Source organism: Myotis nattereri, assembly GCF_964212035.1.
Source record: "Myotis nattereri genome assembly, chromosome: 1".
Lineage (NCBI taxonomy): Eukaryota > Metazoa > Chordata > Mammalia > Chiroptera > Vespertilionidae > Myotis > Myotis nattereri.
Genome location: NC_138075.1, coordinates 113,186,328 through 113,207,884, shown reverse-complemented (window position 1 = coordinate 113,207,884; position 21,557 = coordinate 113,186,328). Strand labels below are relative to the sequence as shown.

The following is a 21,557-nucleotide window of genomic DNA, read 5'->3' as shown; positions in this document are numbered from 1 at the left end:
ACCCTTGGTGGTCAGTGCATGTCATAGCTACCAGCCGGCCAGCCAGTCAGCGGGTCACTTAGGCTTTTATATATATAGACTAGAGGCCCGGTGCACGAAAATTTGTGCGCTGGGGGGTAGGGGGACCCTCAGCCCGGCCTGTACCCTCTCACAGTCTGGGACCCCTCAGGGGTGACCACTTCCTGGCTTAGGCCTACTCCCCGGGGGATTGGGCCTAAGATGGCAATCAGACATCTCTCTGGCAGCCCGGCAGCCCTCGGCGGATGTCCACTTGCCAGCAGAGAGCAGACCTAAGCTGCAGTCGGACATCCTTAGCGCTTCTGAGGAGGCAGGAGAGGCTCCCACCACCACCGCTGTACTGGCTTCCATCAGCCTGGCTTGTGGCTGAGCAGAGCTCCCCACTGTGAGAGCGTACTGACCACCAGAGGGCAGCTCCTGCATTGATTGTCCGCCCTCTGGTGGTCAGTGTGTCATAGTGACCAGTGATTCCCAGTCTTTCTGCTGTTAGAGTCAGTTTGCATATTACCCTTTTACTATATAGGATAGAGGCCTGGTGCATGGGTGGGGGCCAGCTGGTTTGCCCTGAAGGGTGTCCCGGATCAGGGTGGGGGTCCCGACTGGGTACCTGGCCAGCCTGGATGAGGGGATCATGGCTGCTTGCAGCTGGCCATACCCCCTTCAGGGCGGGGGTCCCCACTGGGGTACCTGGCCAGCCTGGATGAGGGAATGATGGCTGTTTGCAGCTGGTCACACCCCTTTCAGGGTGAGGGTCCCCACTGGGGTGCCTGTCCAGCCTGGGTGAGGGGCTGAGGGCCGTTTTCAGGCTGGCAGGCGACTGAAGCTCCCAGCCTCTTCTTTTTATTTTATTTTTCTGGGATTTATTTACCTTCTATAGCTGTCACTGGAGCTGAGAGCTGGCTCCAGCTCTGAGGCCCAGCTCCAGCTCTGAGGCCGTTGCCAGCTGAAAGCAGGTATCTGGGTTTGTTTAGTTTCTATACTTGAAACATTGTTGCTTCCGGAGCTCAGAGCTGGGCCGAGGCAGTTGTGGAACCTTGGCTTCCTCCATCACAGGAGCAAGCAAGCCTCATGTTCACTTCAGCTGCGTGGCTGCCAGCCACCATCTTTGTTGGCGGTTAATTTGCATATCCTGCTGATTAGCCAATGGGAAGCGTAGCGGAGGTATGGTTAATTACCATGTTTGTCTATTATTAGATAGGATACACATAAGCCATGGACACAGGCAATAGGGTAATGAACACCTGGGGGATGGCTAGAGCCTGGGAGGAGGGGGGGGAAATGGGAGATATCAGTAATACTACCAATAAAAAATATATTAAAAAAATAAAATAATATTGATATGTAGGCCACACAGACCAAAAAAAAAAAAAAAAGAAAAGAAAGGTAAGGTCTCAAATCAGTGACTTCACATACCACACTAGGAAACTAAAAGAGTAAATGTAATGTAATTAAGTTACATTAAATGTGATGTAAACCAAAAAAAAATAAGGGTCAAAGCTGACAATACTGAAACATAAAACAGCAAAAGAACAACAACAAAAATCCGTAAAACCAAAATGTGGTGCTTTACATAATAAAAAGAATATTATATAAAACATGATGTCAATAAATTTAACATAGATTGACCAAAAACTTTCTATGAAAAACACAAATTACCAAAGCTCAATCAAGAAGAATAAATAGTACAGATAGCTCTATATGTACTTGAAAAGTTAAAACTGTTTAAAAACTTCAGGGGTGTGGGAGGGGGGGAAAAATAAACACAAACAAAACCACACCAGGGTCTTACTTCATTGATAATATCTAACAGGGATAATAGGGAAAAATACCAGATTCACACAAACTTTTCCAAAAATGTAAAAGACTTCACAACTCCTTTCCATTGGGCCTGCATTTCCCTGACACCAAAAACAAACAAAAAGGCATAAAAGAAAACAATATTTCTCATGACCACAGATGCAAAAATTCTAAACAAAAATGTTAGCAAGTCAAACCAGAAAAACATTAAAAGATAATACATCATGACCAAGTGGGGTTTATCCCAGGAATGCTAAGCTGGTTTGCCATTCAAAAATCCATCAATGTAATTCACCATATTATAACAAATTATTTTTTTTTAACCATATGATCATCTCAAAAAACAGAGAAAAAGCATTTGACAAAAAATCTAATACCTGACCTGGCTGGGTAGCTCAGCTGGTTAGAACATCATCCTGATACCCTAAGGTTGTAGATTGGTCAGGGCACATACAAGAATCAACCAATGAATGCATAATTAATAGAACAACAAATCGATGTTTCTGTATCTCTGTCTCTGTCTCCCCTTCCTATTCCCCCTCTAAAATCAATTTTTTTAAAAATCCAACATCCATTCCTAATAAAAAAACATCTAACAAAGTAGTAATAAAAGGGAACAACCTCAGTCTAATAATGAGGATTTACACAAAACCAACAGATATCATCATACTTATTTAAGGACTAAATGCTTTCCCTCTTATATTCCACATTATACTGGAGTAACCAATGAAATCTGCAAGGAAAAGAGACATTTGGATTGGAAGGAAGAAATAAAACAGCCCTTTTATTCACAAACACGATCTCCTATGTGCAAAAGCTAATGGAAACTAAAAAAAATAACAGAACTAATATTTGCATCTAGCCAGGTTATAGAATACAAAAACAATATACCAAGATCAACTGTATTTCTATACATTAGGAATTACCAATTGAAAAATTTTAAATGCCATACATGAAAAACTGAGATACAAGCTTACCAAAGTTATAAAAGACTTGTACATTGAAAACAACAAAATACTGCTGACAGAAACTACAGATCTTAATAAATGGAGTAACTTGTTCTTGGGTCAGATGACTTAATATGGTTACTATGTCAAATCTGCCCCAAACTGAGCTACAGATTCAATGCTATCCCAATCAAAGTCCCAAAAGGCTTTTATAGGGAAATTGATGACTTAGTTATAAAATCCATATGGAAATGCAAAGAATCTAGAATGTCCAAACAACTCTGCAAAAAAAAAGAAACTGGAGGACTGATACTACCCAATTTCAAGAATTATTGCTATAAAATGAAAATAAAGTGGCACTGGTATAAAGGCAGACAAACAGGCCAATGTGACAGAAGAATCCAGAAATAAACTGACATATACATGGGCAAATTATTTTTTTTAAAAAGACACAAAGGCAATAAGGTGAAGAAAAAATAGACTTGAAACAAATGAATATTAACAGGTAATCTCTGGATCTCTATTTGCACCATATACAAAAATGGACCACAGTCCTAAATGTAAATAGGAAAAAATACAAGAAAATCTTTGCAACCTAGTAGTTAGGCAGTTTTCTTAAATGCAACACCAAAAGAACAATCCATAAAGAAAAAAATGGCTACATTGAAATTGATCAAAATTTAATATTCTGGTCTTCAGTCCAGCCAGTGTGGCTCAATGATTGAGTGTCAACCTATGAACCAGGTCATGGTTGAATTTCCAGTCAGGGCACATGCTGAGGTTACAAGCTCGATCCCTGGTATGGGGAGTGCAGGAGGCAGCCAATTAATGGTTCTCTCTCATTGTTGATGTTGCTACCTCTCTATTCCTCTCCCTTTCTCTTTCAAATCAATAAAAATATTTTTTAAAAAGAGATGATTAAATCTGGGAGAAATTTCACCAAGGAGGTGAAAGTTCTGTACAATGAAAACTCTAAAATATTAATAAATACAAAGGTATTCCATGCTCATGGATTTTAAATGTCCATACTACCCAAAGCAATCTACAAATTCATTGCAATTCCTATCAAAATTCCAATGGCATATTCACAGAAATGGAAAAAGAATCCTAACATTTGTATGGAGTTACAAAAGACACTAATAGTCAAAGCAATCTTGAAAAAGGGAAAATAAAGCTGAAAGCATCACATATCTTAGAAAAAATATTGCAACTATCACTCCCCCTGATTTTAAATGATATTATAAAGCTATAGTAATCAAACAGTATGATGCGGACAACCAAGATGGCGGCATAAGGTATATACCTGTACGTGCCGCCCCTCACAACCACATTAAAACTACAACTAGGCATGTTTTGGAGAAACCAAAATAGTGGCATAGGTAAACACCTGAAATTGCTGCCTCACACAACCACTTCAAAAATACAACAAAACGACAAAACAGACATCATCGAGAACCACAGGGAGGCTGGCTGAGTGGAAATTCTACAACTAGAAGGAAAGAGAAAAGCATACCGAGACTCAGAGGAGCTGTGGTGCGGAAGTAAAGTACAGAGGTATGGAGGCGCACGCGGAGAGAGCTGGTGGCTGAGGACATGGTTGTAGTTTTCAATCGGTAGGGAGTCTCAAGCTCTGAGCTCAAGTTCTGGGCGAGTCTCTGGGGACACAGACTAATATGGGAGAAACTGGACTGTCTGGCATCAGTCGGAACTCAAGGGGAGCCTTCTCTCAGAGGTGCTTGCAGCGATTGCCAGGACACTGAGAAATGGGGCCTCTGAGGGCAGCCATAGCTGCTTGCTCCGCCCTGTTGATCCCCTGGGACCCCCGCCCCACCCAAGCTGTGAGCCGGCTTTTGCATATGAAAGGCCTGGCCCTTTGCAATCTGAAAATTACCTAACAAACTGCAGCTGGCCCAAGGCCCCAGGGCAACTTGCATTGCTTCACAGCTGAGCTCCTGCTGGGTAGCCTCAGGCAGAGGCTAGATTTGCACCTCCTTAGATCCAGGAGCCAGTGTGCCCGGTGGTAAGAGTGGGACCATCCAGATTGCAGCTCCTCGGATCCATAAAGGACACACTCAGGGGGCAGACTCAGTGAGCACCAAAGCCCCACTGAAGCAAGTATTGCCCTGGAGGGGTGTTTCTAGCACAGAAGTTCTCCCACTGCAGAAACAGCTGATTCTCACAGCCAATTGGCCTGGAGATCAATTCCTCCCAGTGATACCTACAACAATGAAGGCTTAACTACAACAAGACTGTGCACAAAGCCCACAAGGGGATTCACCAAGAGTGTCCACCTCAGGTAATTGCGGAGGCTGAGCCACTGGGCCCTATAGGACACCTAGCACAGAAAGCCACTCTATTAACACAGGGAAGCATAAAAAATGCGGAGACAAAGAAACAGGACACGAATGACAGAAATGAAGGAAAGAAAACTACTGGATATAGAGTGCAACATCACACTTTTAAGGTTTTTCAAGAACTTTCTAGAAACTGCTGATAAATTAAGACCTTCAAAAAGTCTGATGAGACCGCTGATAAATGTAGTGAGACCCTCAAGAAATCTAGTGAGACTCTCAAGGTTATGAAAAAGGACCAATTAGAAATTAAGCATACACTGACTGAAATAAAGGATATTATGCAGAGTTCCAACAGCAGACTAGAGGATCGCAAGAATCAAGTCAAAGATTTGAAATATGAAGAAGCAAAAAACACCCAACCAGAAAAGCAAAATGAAAAAAGAATCCGAAAATACGAAGATAGTGTAAGGAGCCTCTAGGACAGCTTCAAGCACACCAACATCTGAATTATAGGGGTGCCAGAAGAAGAGAGAGAGCAAGATATTGAAAACCTATTAGAAGAAATCATGACAGAAAACTTCCCCCACCTGGTGAAAGAAATAGAAGTCCAGGAAGCGCAGGGAACCCCAAACAAAAGGAATCCAAAGAGGACCACACCAAGACACATCATAATTAAAATGCCAAGAGCAAAAGACAAAGAGTGAATCTTAAAAGCAGCAAGAGAAAGAAACTCAGTTACCTACAAGGGAGTACCCATATGACTGTCAACTGATTTCTCAACAGAAACTTTGCAGGCCAGAAGGGAGTGGCAAGAAATATTCAAAGTGATGAATAGCAAGAACCTACAACCAAGATTACTTTATCCAGCAAAGCTAACATTCAGAATTGAAGGACAGATAAAGAGCTCCACAGATAAGGAAAAGCTAAAGGAGTTCATCACCACTAAACCAGTATTATATGAAATGCTGAAAGGTATCCTTTAAGAAGAGGAAGAAGAAAAAGGTAAAGATACAAACTATGAACAACAAATACACTTCTACCAACAAGTAAATCTAAAAATCAAGTGAATAAATAATCTGATGAACAGAATAAACTGGTGATTATAATAGAATCAGGGGCATAGAAAGGGAGTGGACTGATTATTCTGGGGGGCAGGGGTGTGGGGGATGCGGGAAGAGGCTGAACAAAAATCTTACACCTATGGATGAGGACAGAGGGGGTTGAGGGCGGAGGGTGGGGTTGGAACCAGGTGGAGGGGAGCTATGGGGAAAAGAGAGGAACAACTGTAATAATCTGAACAATAAAGATTTAATTAAAAAAATAAAAAATAAATGACACTGAATAAATAAGACACTGAAAAAAAAAAACTACAAAAGACAAAACAGCTTTCATCCAGAACCATGGGAAAGCTGGCTGAGTGGAAGTTCTATAAATAGAAGGAAAGAAAAAAGCGCATTGAGGCTGGGTAGAAGGTGCGGAGGCATCAAGAGCAGAGGTACCGAAGCGCGCGAACCAGGCTGCACCTAGGTGCGCAGTTTTTTTCAATCAGGAAATACAAGGTCACAACTGCACTGAACTTGTTTCTGGCGAGACTCTAGGGACCCAGATTCCTACAGGGAGAAACTGGACTGTCTGGCATTGGGTCGGAAAGTGAGGGTGACTTTCTTGCAGAGCTGCTCACAGAAATCACTGTTACTGTGGGGGGGCGGGACTCGGGACACAGAGACGCCGAGTCTTGGAGACAGCAGAGGACAGCCATCGCTGTTTGCTCCGCCCTGGTGATTCTCTGAGACCCTGCCCCACCCAATTTACAACCCCACCCAATCTGTGCACAGTGGTGCAAATGAATCGCCTGTCTTTTTGCAGCCTAACCTAACAAACTGCAGCTAGGTCAGAGAACTCCAAAATTTCCAAACCCCAAACAAAGAGGAGAAATCTGCAGATCTCGCAGTAGCTCCTGCTGGGTGGACTCACACAGTGGTAGAATTTGCACCTCCTTGGAGATCCAGGAGCCAGTGTACCCAATGGTTAGATACTAGATTTCAACTCCTCACATCCATAAGTGACACACTCAAGAGACAGGCTCAGTAGGCACCAAAGCCCCACTGAAGCAAGTCCTGCCCATAAGGGTGTCTCCTGCACAGCAGTTCTTCCACTATAGACACAGCAGGTCCTTGCAGTCAATTGGCCTGAAGGTCATTTCCTCCCAGGGATACCAACAGCAATCAAGGCTTAACTACAGCAAGATTGTGCACAAAGCCCACAAAGGGGTGCACCAAGAGTGCCCACCTCAGGTGACTGGGGAGGCTGAGCCACTGGGCCCAATAGGACACCTACCACACAAAGCCACTCTATCAACACAGGGAAGCAGCCAAAATGCAGAGACAAAGAAACATGTCACAAATGAAAGGAATGGAAGAAAGCAAATTACTGGATTAACAGTTCAAAACCACAGTTATAAGGTTGCTCATGAATCTTCTACAAACCTCCGAGGAACTTAGTGAGACCTTCAAGGATCTTAATAAGAATGCCAAAAAAATGGAAAATGACCAGTCAGAAATTAAGCTACACTGACTGAAATAAAGAATAATATACAGCCAGAACCGGTTTGGCTCAGTGGATAGAGCATTGGCCTGCGGACTCAAGGGTCCCAGGTTCGATTCCAGTCAAGGGCATGTACCTTGGTTGCGGGCACATCCTCAGTGGGGGGCGTGCAGGAGGCAGCTGATTGATGTTTCTCTCTCATCGATGTTTCTAACTCTCTATCCCTAACCCTTCCTCTCTGTAAAAAATCAATAAAATATATTTTAATAAAAAAAAGAATAATATACAGAGATCCAACAGAAGACTAGAGGATCCCAAGAATCAAGTCAAGATTTGAAATACAAAGAAGCAAAACACACCCAACCAGAAAAGCAAAAGGAAAAAGTAATCCAAAAATATGAAGATAGTGTAAGGAGCCTCTGGGACAACTTCAAGTTACCAGCATTCACATTATGGGGGTGCCAGAAGAAGAGAGAGAGCAAGATATTGAAAGCCTATTAGAAGAAATCATGACAGAAAACTTCCCCTACCTGGTGAAAGAAATAGACTTAGAAGTCCAGGAAGCAAAGAGAACCCCAAATAAGAGGAATCCAAAGAGGACCACACCAAGACACATCATAATTAAAATGCCAAGGGCAAAAGACAAAGAGAGAATCTTAAAAGCAGCAAGAGAAAAACAGTTAGTTACCTACAAGGGAGTGCCCATATGACTGTCAGCTGATTTCTCAACAGAAACCATGCAGGCCAGAAGGGAGTGGGAAGAAATATTCAAAGTGATGAATAGCAAGAACCTACAACCAAGATTACTCTACCCAGCAAAGCTATCATATAGAATTGAAGGTCAGATAAAGAGCTTCACAGACAAGAAAAAGCTAAAGGAGTTCATCACCTCCAAACCAGGATTATATGAAATGATGAAGGGTATTCTTTAAGAAAAGGAAGAAGAAAAAGGTAAAGATAAAAATTATGAACAAAGGGACAACAAATACATATCTATCAACAAGTGAATCTAAAAAATAAGTCAATAAAAAAATCTGATGAACAGAATAAACTGGTGAATATAACAGAAGCAGGGGCATAGAAAGGGAGTGGACTCACAATTCTCAGGGGAAAGGGGTGTGAAGGGTGCGGGAAGAAACTGGACAAAAATCTTACACCTATGGATGAGGACAGTGGCGGGGGTTAAGGGCCTGGAGTGGGGTGGGAACCAGGTGGAGGGGAGCTATGGGGGGTGGGGAAGAGAAACATCTGTAATAGTCTGAACAATAAAGATTTATTTTTTAAAAAAAATAACAGTATGATGCTGCAATTTACAATAGCTAAGATCTGGAAACAGCCCATGTGCCCATTAGATGAGTGGATAAAAAAGCTGTGGTACATTTATACCATGGAATACTAGGCAGCAGTAAAAAAGAAGACTCTCTTATCCTTTGAGATAGCATGGAGGGACCTGGAGAGTATCATGCTAAGTGAAATAAGTCAATCAGAGAAAGACAAGTATCACATGATTGCACTCATATGTGGAATCTAAGTAACAAAATAAACTTATGAACGGAGTGGATCCAGAGACATGAAAGTATGGAACAGAGTGTGGAATCTCGGAGGGAAAGTGGGGGAGGATGGGTGTGTAGGTGATAATCAACCAAAGATCTTGTAACATATATACATAAACCGTGGACACAGATAGTAGGGTGGTGAAGGCCTCAAGGAGGGGGTGGGGGCAAACGGGAGGGGGTCAACGGAGAAAAAGGGGGACATATGTAATACTTTCAGCAATAAAGATTAAAAATAAATAAATAAAGTGTGGTATACCCACACAATGAAATACTACCTTATTAAAACTAATAAATTATAGGCACACATAACATGGATGAATCTTAAAATAATCATATTGAGTAAGATAAGTCAAACATAAAGGAGTACATATAGTTAATTATATAGTAAAATTCCATTTATATGAAATTGTAGAAAATACAAACTAATCTACAGTAACACAAACCACATAAGTGGTTTTCTGCAGATGAGTGGACTAGAAAGGGTGTGAGAGACATATTACAAAGAGATATGACAAAACTTTAAGGATAATAGATATGTTCTGTATCTTGACTATGGTAGTGGTTTAATAGGTATATACATGTGTCAAAATTTATCAAACTGTACACTTTAAATATGTGCAGTTAGTTCACTGTATCTCAATTATACCTTGCAATCTTTTTTTTTAAATATATTTTATTGATTTTTTACAGAGAGGAAGGGAGAGAGATAGAGAGTTAGAAACATCGATGAGAGAGAAACATCGATCAGCTGCCTCCTGCACACCTCTTACTGGGGATGTGCCCGCAACCAAGGTATATGCCCTTGACCAGAATCAAACCAGGGACCTTTCAGTCTGCAGGCCGACGCTCTATCCACTGAGCCAAACTGGTTATGGCGCAATCTCTCTCCTTAATAAGCAATATCACCTTTTCCTTTCAGCTCTAAAACAAAAAGCTATTTTCTTTCCTTTCCACCCTTGATAGTATTACTCTCAAAACATTACAGAACTAAAAAAAAAAAAAATTACCCCATAATCTCTACATTTTCAAAAGTGAACCCTTAGAATATCAATGCTAGACACAGATGTTAAGGTTGCCAAGATACAAATATATTGACAAGAATATTTTCCCCAACCACCTACTTCCATAACCCTATTACTAAAGGTTTTGCCAATGCTATTTCCCTTTGCAGGGGGATACATATGACTTCAATCATATCTTTATTTTGCATCATTATGACCCAAAAACACCCTTATAAAAAATATTGCCACTATCTCCCAACCTTCTTTTTTTGCTGTTCCATCTTCGTTTTCCTTGGTAAGTTATGACATCCATACTTCTATTTAGTTTCATTTCATTTTCTCACATCTACCAGACTTTTATTTTTAATTTTTTTAATACATGTTTAGGAGTAATGAAAGTATTTCTACACACCTCAAGAACTGGTCCGGCTCCAAGAATAATTTGTTCCACTCCACTGGCAAATCCTTTCTGACTGAGAGCAGTAAGGTGGTGAATAAGAAAGTTTGTGCTTTGAGTCTTCCCAGAACCACTCTCTCCTGAAATCACAATGCACTGATTCTTTTTGCGCTGAAGCATGGTATGATAAGCTACATCAGCCACAGCATAAATGTGAGGCTCAAGTTTTCCCAACTGGTGGTTATCATACATTTTTACATATTTGGGGTTATAAATAGGAAGAAACTTGAATGGGTTAATGACTATTAGAATACTGCCAACATAGGTATAAATTTTTTCATGCTTAAAGCGATTTCGTAGATTTTCTAAGAGAGTTTTCTCATTCAAATAAGGTAAGCTACATAAATCATCAAAGTCTTTCTGTTGAGGCTGTGGAAGAAAACCCCGTTCCATCATCCTGCGACGTTCTTCTGTTACCCGTAGCCATGACTGAAGACTACCATAATGGATTGATCCATCAAGGTTTTTTTCTCTCAAAAGAAATCGGTAGTCCTCTCCACTTAGGCGATTTTCCAGAGCCATTCGAGGCCACAACATCATTCGTTGAACTGGACAGTCTGTTGGATTGAGTATCCATTCTTCTCCACCAAATTCCTTTACCTCTGCTAGAACATAACATTTTGTTTTGTCAAGATGAAGTCTGTTTATAAGAGAGTCGATCACCTCAGCAGCTGTGGAGTTTTTTCTGGCAGGAATAGGACAGTAGATTGTCCCTTCTGAAATTGTCCCAGGATATATATGCAATGTATGTTCATTATCCTCAAAGCGTCGTCTTCCTCCATCATTTATATTCATATTGAATCTTGTCCCATCAGCATGAATAGTACATGTTCAGGATTGTGAAAACCATTTTCGTGGCAAAAGAACTGTAATATAAAAGATGTGAAACATTTAGAAGTCACATTACACAATCATTGCTTTCTGATGCTCAAGAAAGAAAGGTTTAACAATCATTTTGATTACATTTTTAGAACATAAAATCCTAACTCAGTATGGAAAGTTTTTTTTTTAATCTAATTGGCTTGCCCGGATCATGTGGTCCAGTGGTTAAGTGTCATCAACCTATGAACAAGAAAGTCACGGTTCAATTCCCAGTCAGGGCACATGCCCAGTTTACAGGCTCAATCCCCAGTGTGGAGCATGAAGTGGGCAGCCAATCAATGATTCTTTCTCATCACTGATGTTTCTAACTCTTTCTTCCTCTCCCTTTCTCTCTGAAATCAATTTTAAAAATATTAAAAAGGAAAAAAAATCTAATTGGCTTTACTAAGTGATTCATGAATTGGGCAGCATCCCATCTAGCAATGTCAAGGAGGAACAGTCTTGAAAACAATCTCATTGAGACCACATAATATTACATTTTATTGTTTAAATGAAGACTCTTTCTAAAACAGCAACTTGCCAAAAATTGTTTCAATGTTTTATATTAAATCAAAATCCAAGGAGTACAAAATAAAAAATTATTTTGTCTTTTACTATCTCAAATGTTTTTAAAGTACCTGAGATTAGAATTAGGTCCTTTCTTTATATCTGAAGAGCCTCTCTGAAGACTAAGATGGACAAAATAATCACACAAATCTAATCATCCTGCACTGAAAAGCTCTTATGAATAAAGCAAAAACAAGAAAAAAATGCCATTGATGGAGCAAAAATTTTGTGAAATAGAAAACAGTAAGATGAGATCAGAAAGTAAACTATTTTAATTTAATAAATAATTAGATAAGAAAAACCTGCTAAAGAATAGACATATTCAAGAACTTCTATACTCTTGAGGAGAAGGGGGCAAAAAGATCATCCCCTTACCCTGGCTGATGTTGGTCATCGGTTAGTTAGAGGGTCAGCCCACACACCACAGGGTCATAGGTTCAATTCCCAATCAAGGGCACATACCTGGGTTGGGACACATGCGGGAGGCAATCAATTGATGTGCCTCTTTCACTTCCATGTTTTCCTTTCCCTCCCCCAACTTGTCCATCCCTGGGCCTATCTTAATTACTATAGCTCTGTAAGTTTTGATATCTGGAAAGCATATCACCTCTATTTGTTCTTCTTTAACGTTACTGTCACTATTTGCTCTGCCATAAGAATTTTAAGAGCCACATACTAACATAAAATAACCTTTTGGCAGTTTGATATTGTATAGATTGTATAGATTAATATTGGAAAAAACTGGCATCCTATTGACTTCCCATTCATGAACACCATGTTATTTTTTTTAATTATACTATTTTTCACTTCTAAGATTTCTTTCATTTTCATATCCACTTGATCTTCTCTCCCTTTAAATTTCATAATTGTTTTAATTTAAAGGATATTAATTGTTCACTTATCTCCTTGAAAGTCCTAAATATATATAATTTTATATTTTCCAAACTAAAACTTTAAACTGCTCTTCTGTATCCACTGTAAACTGCTCTTTTGATGATTGATTTTATTTTGTATCTTTCTCAGCATTAGATGGCTTAATTTGTTTGAGAATTCAGCTTTATAGTCACATTTTTTTTAATATTTTTTTTTATTGATTTTTTACAGAGAGGAAGGGAGAGGGATAGTTAGAAACATCGATGAGAGAGAAACATGGATCAGCTGCCTCCTGCACACCTCCCACTGGGGATGTGCCCGCAACCAAGGTACATGCCCTTGACCGGAATCGAACCTAGGCCGACGTTCTATCCACTGAGCCAAACCGGTTTGGCCACATTTTTTGATACAAGATTTTTTTGGTCTTTCATACATTTACTGAGAACCCACTATTTTCTACTTTTTAAAAACATAACCATGCCGAAACCGGTTTGGCTCAGTGGATAGAGCGTCGGCCTGCGGACTGAAGGGTCCCAGGTTCGATTCCGGTCGAGGGCATGTGCCTGGGTTGCGGGCATATCCCCAGTGGGAGATGTGCAGGAGGCAGCTGATCGATGTTTCTCTCTCATCGATGTTTCTGGCTCTCTATCTCTCTCCCTTCCTCTCTGTAGAAAATCAATAAAATATATTTAAAAAAAATAAATAAATAAATAAAAAAAATAAATAAAAACATAACCACAATACCACTAATTGCACCTTTAAAATTAACAACTTTTTTAAATTTGTATAAATATTTTTAATTGTTTTTAGAGAGAAAGGGAGAGGGAAAGAGAGAAACATCGATTGGCTACCTCCTGCACACCCCCTACTAGGGATCAAGCCTGCAACCCAGGCATGTGCCCTGACTGGGAATGGAATCTGTGACCTCTTGGTGCATGGGACAACATTCAGCAAATCGAGCAACACCAGCCAGGCTAAAGATTAACAATTTTTAATATTACTATTTTTTACTTCCCCAGTGTTCAATTTTCCCATTTAACTCATAAGTATTTTTCTTACAGTCTACTCAAATCAGGAGAGTTGTCCTGAAGTAACAGTAAGGACATGCTATGAGCTGGCAGGTTCCTAGTTGTAAAGCTATGTTTGCATTCTCCTGAATCTCTAGGTATATGGCTTCATATATACTGTGGCCTCTGGCACCAGTCAACAGCAAAGCTACTCCTTCCAGTCAAGCAAGCTGTACCTTGCACAACCAGGAGATGCACTGCAAAACTGTAGTCTGATCTCCAAAGGTGTACAAGATGGCAATCCTAGAACTAAACTCAGAAATACCTCTTTCAATAGAGGAACCCTACCTATCCTGGCCCATGGTTTCCAACAATGAGACCAACTGTAAGAACTCTTCCCCATTTTCAACAAAGAAGCCAAACCTCTGTTGCTTTACCTGCAGTCTAGGCTCCGAGCCATAGCCTCACTCACTACTTTGTGTTCTATTCCCTTACTGAAACATAAAAATGTTTTTCTTTTTTTGAGCCCCATGTATGTCCATTTTATTTTTCTCTTCTTGTTACTTTATCAATCACTGCTTTGTGTTTGGGGGTGGAGGGGGGGGGATGTTGCCTCAAAATATCATCACAAATACATCTTGACAATAAGCCATGAGAGTTTATCAAAATCATCTGGGAAACATTTTTAAAAGATACATTTCTAGGCCCAATAATGTTTCTGAGGTTGGGAAATCTAGGCAATTCTGTTGCTGCTGGTCCAGAATACAGCATTTGGAAATCAATGTCTATATTTCCACTCTCCACTCCCTTACCACTCTTCCCACATAGCAAGTTACTGCCAATGTTCTTTGAAAATATCACCAATTACCATAAAGTTGCCTAATCCAAGAGCCTCTCCTCAATTCTTATCCTAACACACCACACTGAAGTGGCCATCTTATTCTTGAAACTGCAATCACATGACAATTACTTTTTTTTGCAATATTCTAATAGGCTCACTCTTTCTGATGTACTCTTATAACTCTTTTTCCTCACTTTAAAAATAAAAATATTCTCAGTTTCTGGTATCAACCCAGTGCTCTTTTACCTGGGTAATTTTATTTAGTTCTTTATAACTAGAGGCCCGGTGCACGAAATTCGTGCACTCGGGGTTTGGGGGAGGTACCTCAGACTGGCTACACTCGCCAGCCATGAGCCCAGCTTCTGGTTGAGTGGCACTCCCCCTGTGGGAGTGCACTGACCACCAGGGAGCAGCTCCTGCATTGAGCATCTGCCCCCTGCTGGTCAGTGCACATCATAGTGATAGGTCATTCCGCTGTTCAGTCAATTTGCATATTAGCATTTTATTATAAGATTTATACAGTTGCCTATTATCTATGAATTTTTGTGCTACAATGGCAGAACTGAGTAGTTGTGACAAAGACCATATGTCCATAAAGCCAAAAATGTTTACTATGTAGTTTTAAAAGAAAAAGTTTATAGACCCCTATTTCAGGGTAACCATTAAAAACTATCTTAAAAGTATAACTTCTCAACTAGTAGAGTAAAAAATAATGGAAGGATAAAAAATAATCAATTCCATGCCCTAGCCAGTTTGGCTCAGTGAATGTAGCATTGGCCTGCAGACTGAAGGGTCCCAGGTTCAATTCCAGGCAAGGGCACATACCTCAGTTGCGCTCCATTCCTGGCCCTGGTCGGGGAGTGCATGCAGAGGCAACCAATCAATGTGTCTCTCTCACATCAATGTTTTCCTCTCTCTCTTTCTCCATCTACCTTCCACTCTCTCTAAAATTCAATGGAAAAATATCCTCAGGTAAGGATTAGCAAAAAAAAAAAGTCAATTCCAAAGAAAAGCAACAAAAGGGAGGGTTAAAATAGATGGAACAAATGGAAAGCAAACTAAATATATCAATTACTGTATTAAGTGTAAATGCTCCAGTTAAAAGACAAGGATTATCAGACCAGATTTCAAAAATCCAACTATATGCTGTTTTCAATAGACACAAAACTGTAATATGAGGAAACAGAATCCAGAAGACAAAAAAGAGAAGATATACCATGTAAATTCTAGCCAAAAGAAAGTCGGTATAATCTAAAATAACATCAAGCAAAATAGAAAAAGAAAATTGAGTTAAATATATCGTAGGTCCCTTTTAGGCCTTGCATTTTATAATTATAGTTGTAGGCCTGAGACCGTGGTCAGCAAACTGCGGCTCGCGAGCCACATGCGGCTCTTTGGCCCCTTGAGTGTGGCTCTTCTTAAGCCTTAGGAGTACCCTAATTAAGTTAATAACAATGTACCTACCTATATAGTTTAAGTTTAAAAAATTTGGCTCTCAAAAGAAATTTCAATTGTTGTACTGTTGATACTTGGCTCTGTTGACTAATGAGTTTGCCGACCCCTGGCCTGAGACAAAGGTCTCTGGATATCATTTGTGATCCTGAAAAGCAGGAAACTGAAAAAGACTAAGTTAAGGAAGAAGTAGCAGACTGGCAAGTAAGTAGACTAACAGGTATTAATAAAATAGTCTATAAATGAAAGAGAGAAAAAAAAGAAAGAGAAGTATGAATTAAATGTGTGTTAGGAGCTTGGGCATACATCTTCACAGCTACAAATAGAATCAAGTAGAGAAGCAGAAACTGAAAACTTAAAAGAATGTCTGCCCTGGCCAGTGTGGCTCAGTTAGTTCAGTGCTGTCTAGTGCACCAAAGGTTACTGGTTGGATTTCCAATCAGGACAAATGCCTGGATTTCAGACTCAATCAATAAAAAATTATTTAACCGATAAACTAAGGTTTTTATGGTAAACAAGACTAAATGAGATTAGGTCAAAAGCCGAAAGGTGCTTTTTACTATTTCTTCTTCTGAAAAAAAAAAAAAAAAGATGGGTTGAGAAACAGCTTTTCAGGTAAGATTTGATGAGTACATGTCAGCTGATCTTCATCACTACATACACCATATATAGTCCCCCTTTTACATACAGTATTGCCAAATTGGGTGCAGAAAGAAAAAACATTTTGTAGTATTTCAACTAAAGAAAAGGTGATGTACAATATGTTACTACATGACACACTATAGCATAGGTACACGGACAGCTATCAATTTAATCTTCCCAATAAGCAATCTATACCTTCTTCTGGTGAAAGTACTGTTTTTCTTTGAAGAACTATCTTGTCATCTTACACAGTTTAAATGTATCAAACTCAACCCCTAGTTAAGGTAGAGGGGTGGTTATTGTGATCCAGGCCCAGTCAGTTTATTCCATTCACTCTAGTGATGATGGTGGCAGTTCACTATACTGAAACTTGGCTGCAACTATTAAAAAAGAAATGCTTTTTTCCACTAGGGCTGCTAATCTAGAAAGATGTACATTACTACCCCACTTATCTACAGTTTCACTTTCTGTATTTTTAATTATCACAGTTAACCACTGTCCAAAACTATTAAATGGAAAATTCCAGAAGTAAATAATAATTTCATAAGTTTTAAATTGTGTGCCATTCTGAGTAGTGTGATGAAAGTTTACACCATCCCACTCTATCTGCCCCAGGGTCATGAGTCATCCCTTTGTCCAGTGTATCCCTCTATATAAGCTACTCAACAATCAGTAACTTAGTAGCTCGCCATAGCTCGATTATCCAGGATCACGCAAAGTAAATGACCCTTTTTCTGCCATAAGATCAATAGCAGCCTAACAGTATATCACAATGCTCATGTCATTCACCTCACTTCATCTCATCATGTAGGCATTGTGTCATCTCACAATATCAAAAGGGTGAGTATAGTACAATGATTTTGAGAGTGAGAGAGAGACCACATTCAAATAACTTTTATTACAGTAATTCTTTAATTTTTAATATTTTTTATTGATTTCAGAGAGAGGAAGGGAGAGGGAGAGATAGAAACATACATATATATATATATATAAAAGGCTAATATGCAAAGTATCCCCTCAGGAGTTCGACAAGGAGACCAGGAGTTTGATCGCTCACTATGACGTGCACTAACCACCAGGGGCAGCGTGGAACAAAGGAAGGCCCCTGCTGGCAGCCAGAAGGCCCCAATTGGCCCTGATCGCCGGCCAGGCCTAGGGTTCCTACCCATGCCCGAATTTCGTGCACCAAGCCTCTAATCAATGATGAAAGAGAATCATCGATTGGCTGCCTGTACATCCCCCACAGGGGATCAAGCCCACAACCTGGGCATGTGCCCTGACCAGGAATCAAACCATGACCTCCTGGTTCATGGGTCGACACTCAACCATTGAGCCACACTGGCCAGACTATTTCAGTATTTTTTATAATTTTTCTATTTTATTATTAGTTACTATTGTTAATCTCTTACTGAGCCTAAGTTATAAATTAAAATTTATCATATGTATGGGATAAAACATAGTATATATAGGGTTAAGTACTACCCATGATTTCAGGCATTCATGGGGGTCTAGGAACATATGCCCCGTGGATAAGGGGGGACTACTGTAAACCTAGAGCTGTTGGCAGCCATCCCTGAATGCATTAATAAAAAAAATTTTTTAATTAAAAAAAGCTTCTCTGTAGTAAAAAAGAATGAACTAACATACATTCTGTTTGGGCCACTGAATCCAGATGTGAATCAAATAAACTCAACCACTGAACTTTCTTGTTAAGTGTGCCAATCAATACTCTTTTATGCGCTAAGCCACTGTGATTGTCCTCCGCAATCAAAAGATCCCACTATAATAAATAACATCTCAGTGCAATACTCTTTGAGAATATAGGTATTCTTTGTTATCCAAATCCCTGATATCTAAATATCTCTCTAAACTCAGGAATCAAATATATTTAAATAAACTTTTGGATACCTCCTTCACTATCATGCTACTTGCTATCCAAACTTGAGAAACCAAACAGATTCAAATAAGGCAGTACTCCCGACATCCAAATTCACATTTCAAACTGAAGAATTAAACAAGAGTTAGATAGTGAAGGATACTTGTAATGCCAATCTTGAAGAAATATGGCAAGGAATATACAACAGAATGCTAAATGACAACCCACAAAATATAAAATTTTATTTAAAGGTATATATATATGTAAAAATGGACAAAAATGTTAGGCTTCGGGGAAATCTTCAAAATTTCCTTTTATAGTTTTCACCAAAAGTAAGCCTGAAGTGCATTATCTCATTTGAGTTTAATAGCAATTCTCTAAGACAGGGAACAAACCTTTCAAGTCAGAAAATTCAGGCTTAAAGAGGAAAGAAATGGACTATAAGGTAAAGATGGCATTTCAAATCCCCAGAGAAAAGGAAATTATGCTATAATAATGTGGGGATAAATGTGGAAATAAAATTCTACAAAAGCCCTGACCAGTTTGGCGCAGTGGATAAAGCGTTGGCCTGCGGACTGAAGGGTCCCAGGTTTGATTCCGGTCAAGGGCATGTACCTTGGTTGCAGGCACATCCCCAGTAGGGGGTGTGCAGGAGGCAGCTGATCGATGTTTCTCTCTCATAGATGTTTCTAACTCTCTATCTCTCTCCCTTCCTCTCTGTAAAAAAATCAATAAAATATATTTTTTTAAAAAGAATTAGCACATTACTGGTACTTCTGCAGCAATCAAACATTGCTGCATCTTTTATAAAGGAAATTAATATTCTTTTTATTCTCTATACCAAAGTAGTTATTTCAAAAGTATATACTAACAGAGGAAAACAATGTGGTAGACAGTTGCTGTGGTCAGTAGGGTGTGGTTCAGAATAGGCCAGCTTATGATGGTATTCACTGGACTAAGTTAGAAGAGACCAATTATAGAGGGAAACTATGGTGAAGAAAGAACGAAGTTAGTAATTACAGTTTGCTTTAAATTACAAGTTCAGCTAAAAATATAAAATGACTACAGATTTTTAATGCCGTTTTGTATCTGTGCACTAATAAAATTTAATTTTCAAAAAATACATACTATTGCTTTTACTTTTTTATCAAGTTCTTAAGGTTATTTTCCAACAACAACAAAAAAGGGTATCCTTTTTCTTTATACTTGCTTTATCATAGGAATCTATTGATGAATGTTAGTAAACAGAATCATACATTATCATTCAGTAACAAGAGAAGTGGAAGAATAGAATCAGGCAAATATATGTCTGAAAAATAAAAATCTAGCTTCACTAAAGGAAAAAAAAAAATCACTTAAGCCCTGGTCAGTGTGGCTCTGCGGCTAGAGTATCAGCCCTCACAGGGAAGGGTCACAGGTTTGATTCCCAGTCAAGGGCACATACCCGGGTAGCAGGTTCGTTCCCCGGCCCAGGTCAGGGTGCGCGTGCAAGAGGCAACTAATTGGTGTCTCTCTCATATCAATGTTTCTCTCCCCCGACCCCTTTCTTCCAATCTATCTAAAAGGGATAGAAAAATATCCACAGGTGAGGATTTTTTAAAAATCACTCAAAGCAAAGGTCACACCAGTACATATTATCAAGGCAAGGTCCAATTGTGGAAAACAACAGTGATTTGAGTGCACCTATAAATTTCATGGGGAGAGAGCTATTAAACACTTTGAACGTATTTTAGAAAAACAACTCTGGGAAAGTGGTGTACATGTTTCTTCATTAATTCAAATGTTCTACAAATAAACATAGTTATTATAACGATGTGTAGTCACATATATATATGCAACTTACATATGTAAACATATTTTTAAACTCTACAAACTGTTTCATAATTATTTTTTTTTTCAGTACTCCCCAAATACTCTTACAAACCCATTTCCTCCTTTCCTATGCACATACCTGGACTATATTTCCCAAATTTCCTTGCAGTTAGTTACATATGGCCATGTGACCAAATCTTAAGCAAATGGTATGTGGGCAGGGGCGATGAACATTCCCTTCAAGCTAATCAAATAAAATTCTCATTCTGCTGGAAAAATGGAGAGGATTCAGGGAAAAGCTCTAAGGCAGTGATGGCGAACATATGACACACGTGTCAGAGGTGACACGTGAACTCATTTTTTTGGTTGATTTTTCTTTGTTAAATGGCATTTAAATATATAAAATAAATATCAAAAATATAAGTCTTTGTTTTACTATGGTTGCAAATATCAAAAAATTTTTATCTGTGACACGGCAACAGAGTTAAGTTAGGGTTTTTCAAAATGCTGACATGCCGAGCTCAAAAGGTTCGCCATCACTGCTCTAAGGTCCTAAGACAGTGATCGGCAAACTGCGGCTCGGCAAACCGCAGTTCACGAGCCACATGCGGCTCTTCGGCCCCCGAGTGTGGCTCTTCCACAAAATACCAACTTCTGCGCATGGGCAACGAAGTTTCAATCGCACTGTACGTGAGGGCCCGAACGTGGTATTTTATGGAAGAGCCACACTCAAGGGGCCAAAGAGCCGCATGTGGCTCGCAAGCCACGGTTTGCCGACCATGGTCCTAAGGGATACAGAGCCACTAGATGGAAGGACCCTAGGCCCAAAATGACTACTTGAAGAAGAGCACCCACCATCACCCCTCCTCCATTTATTTACATGGGACTGTGATATAAATAAAAACTAAAGTCTTACTGTGCAGAGCCATTGATACTTAGTTGTTTAGTTGTAACTAAACTAAGCAGTTATCCTAATGCATTACTATAAAAATTTTCCCATGCTTTTCCCCTG

The 21,557-nt window shown here is 39.5% G+C and overlaps 1 protein-coding gene across 1 annotated transcript in view; it reads right to left on the bottom strand.

Annotated features, from left to right (window-relative positions):
* The window catches only part of MYO9A (myosin IXA), a 424,596-nt gene that overhangs the window by 353,936 nt on the left and 49,103 nt on the right, over window positions 1-21,557 (bottom strand). Inside the window, exon 2 of the mRNA XM_081084933.1 lies at window positions 10,570-11,480. Coding sequence (XP_080941059.1) covers window positions 10,570-11,409 — 840 coding nt within the window. The 5' untranslated portion in view covers window positions 11,410-11,480. The remainder of the gene's footprint in view (window positions 1-10,569; window positions 11,481-21,557) is intronic.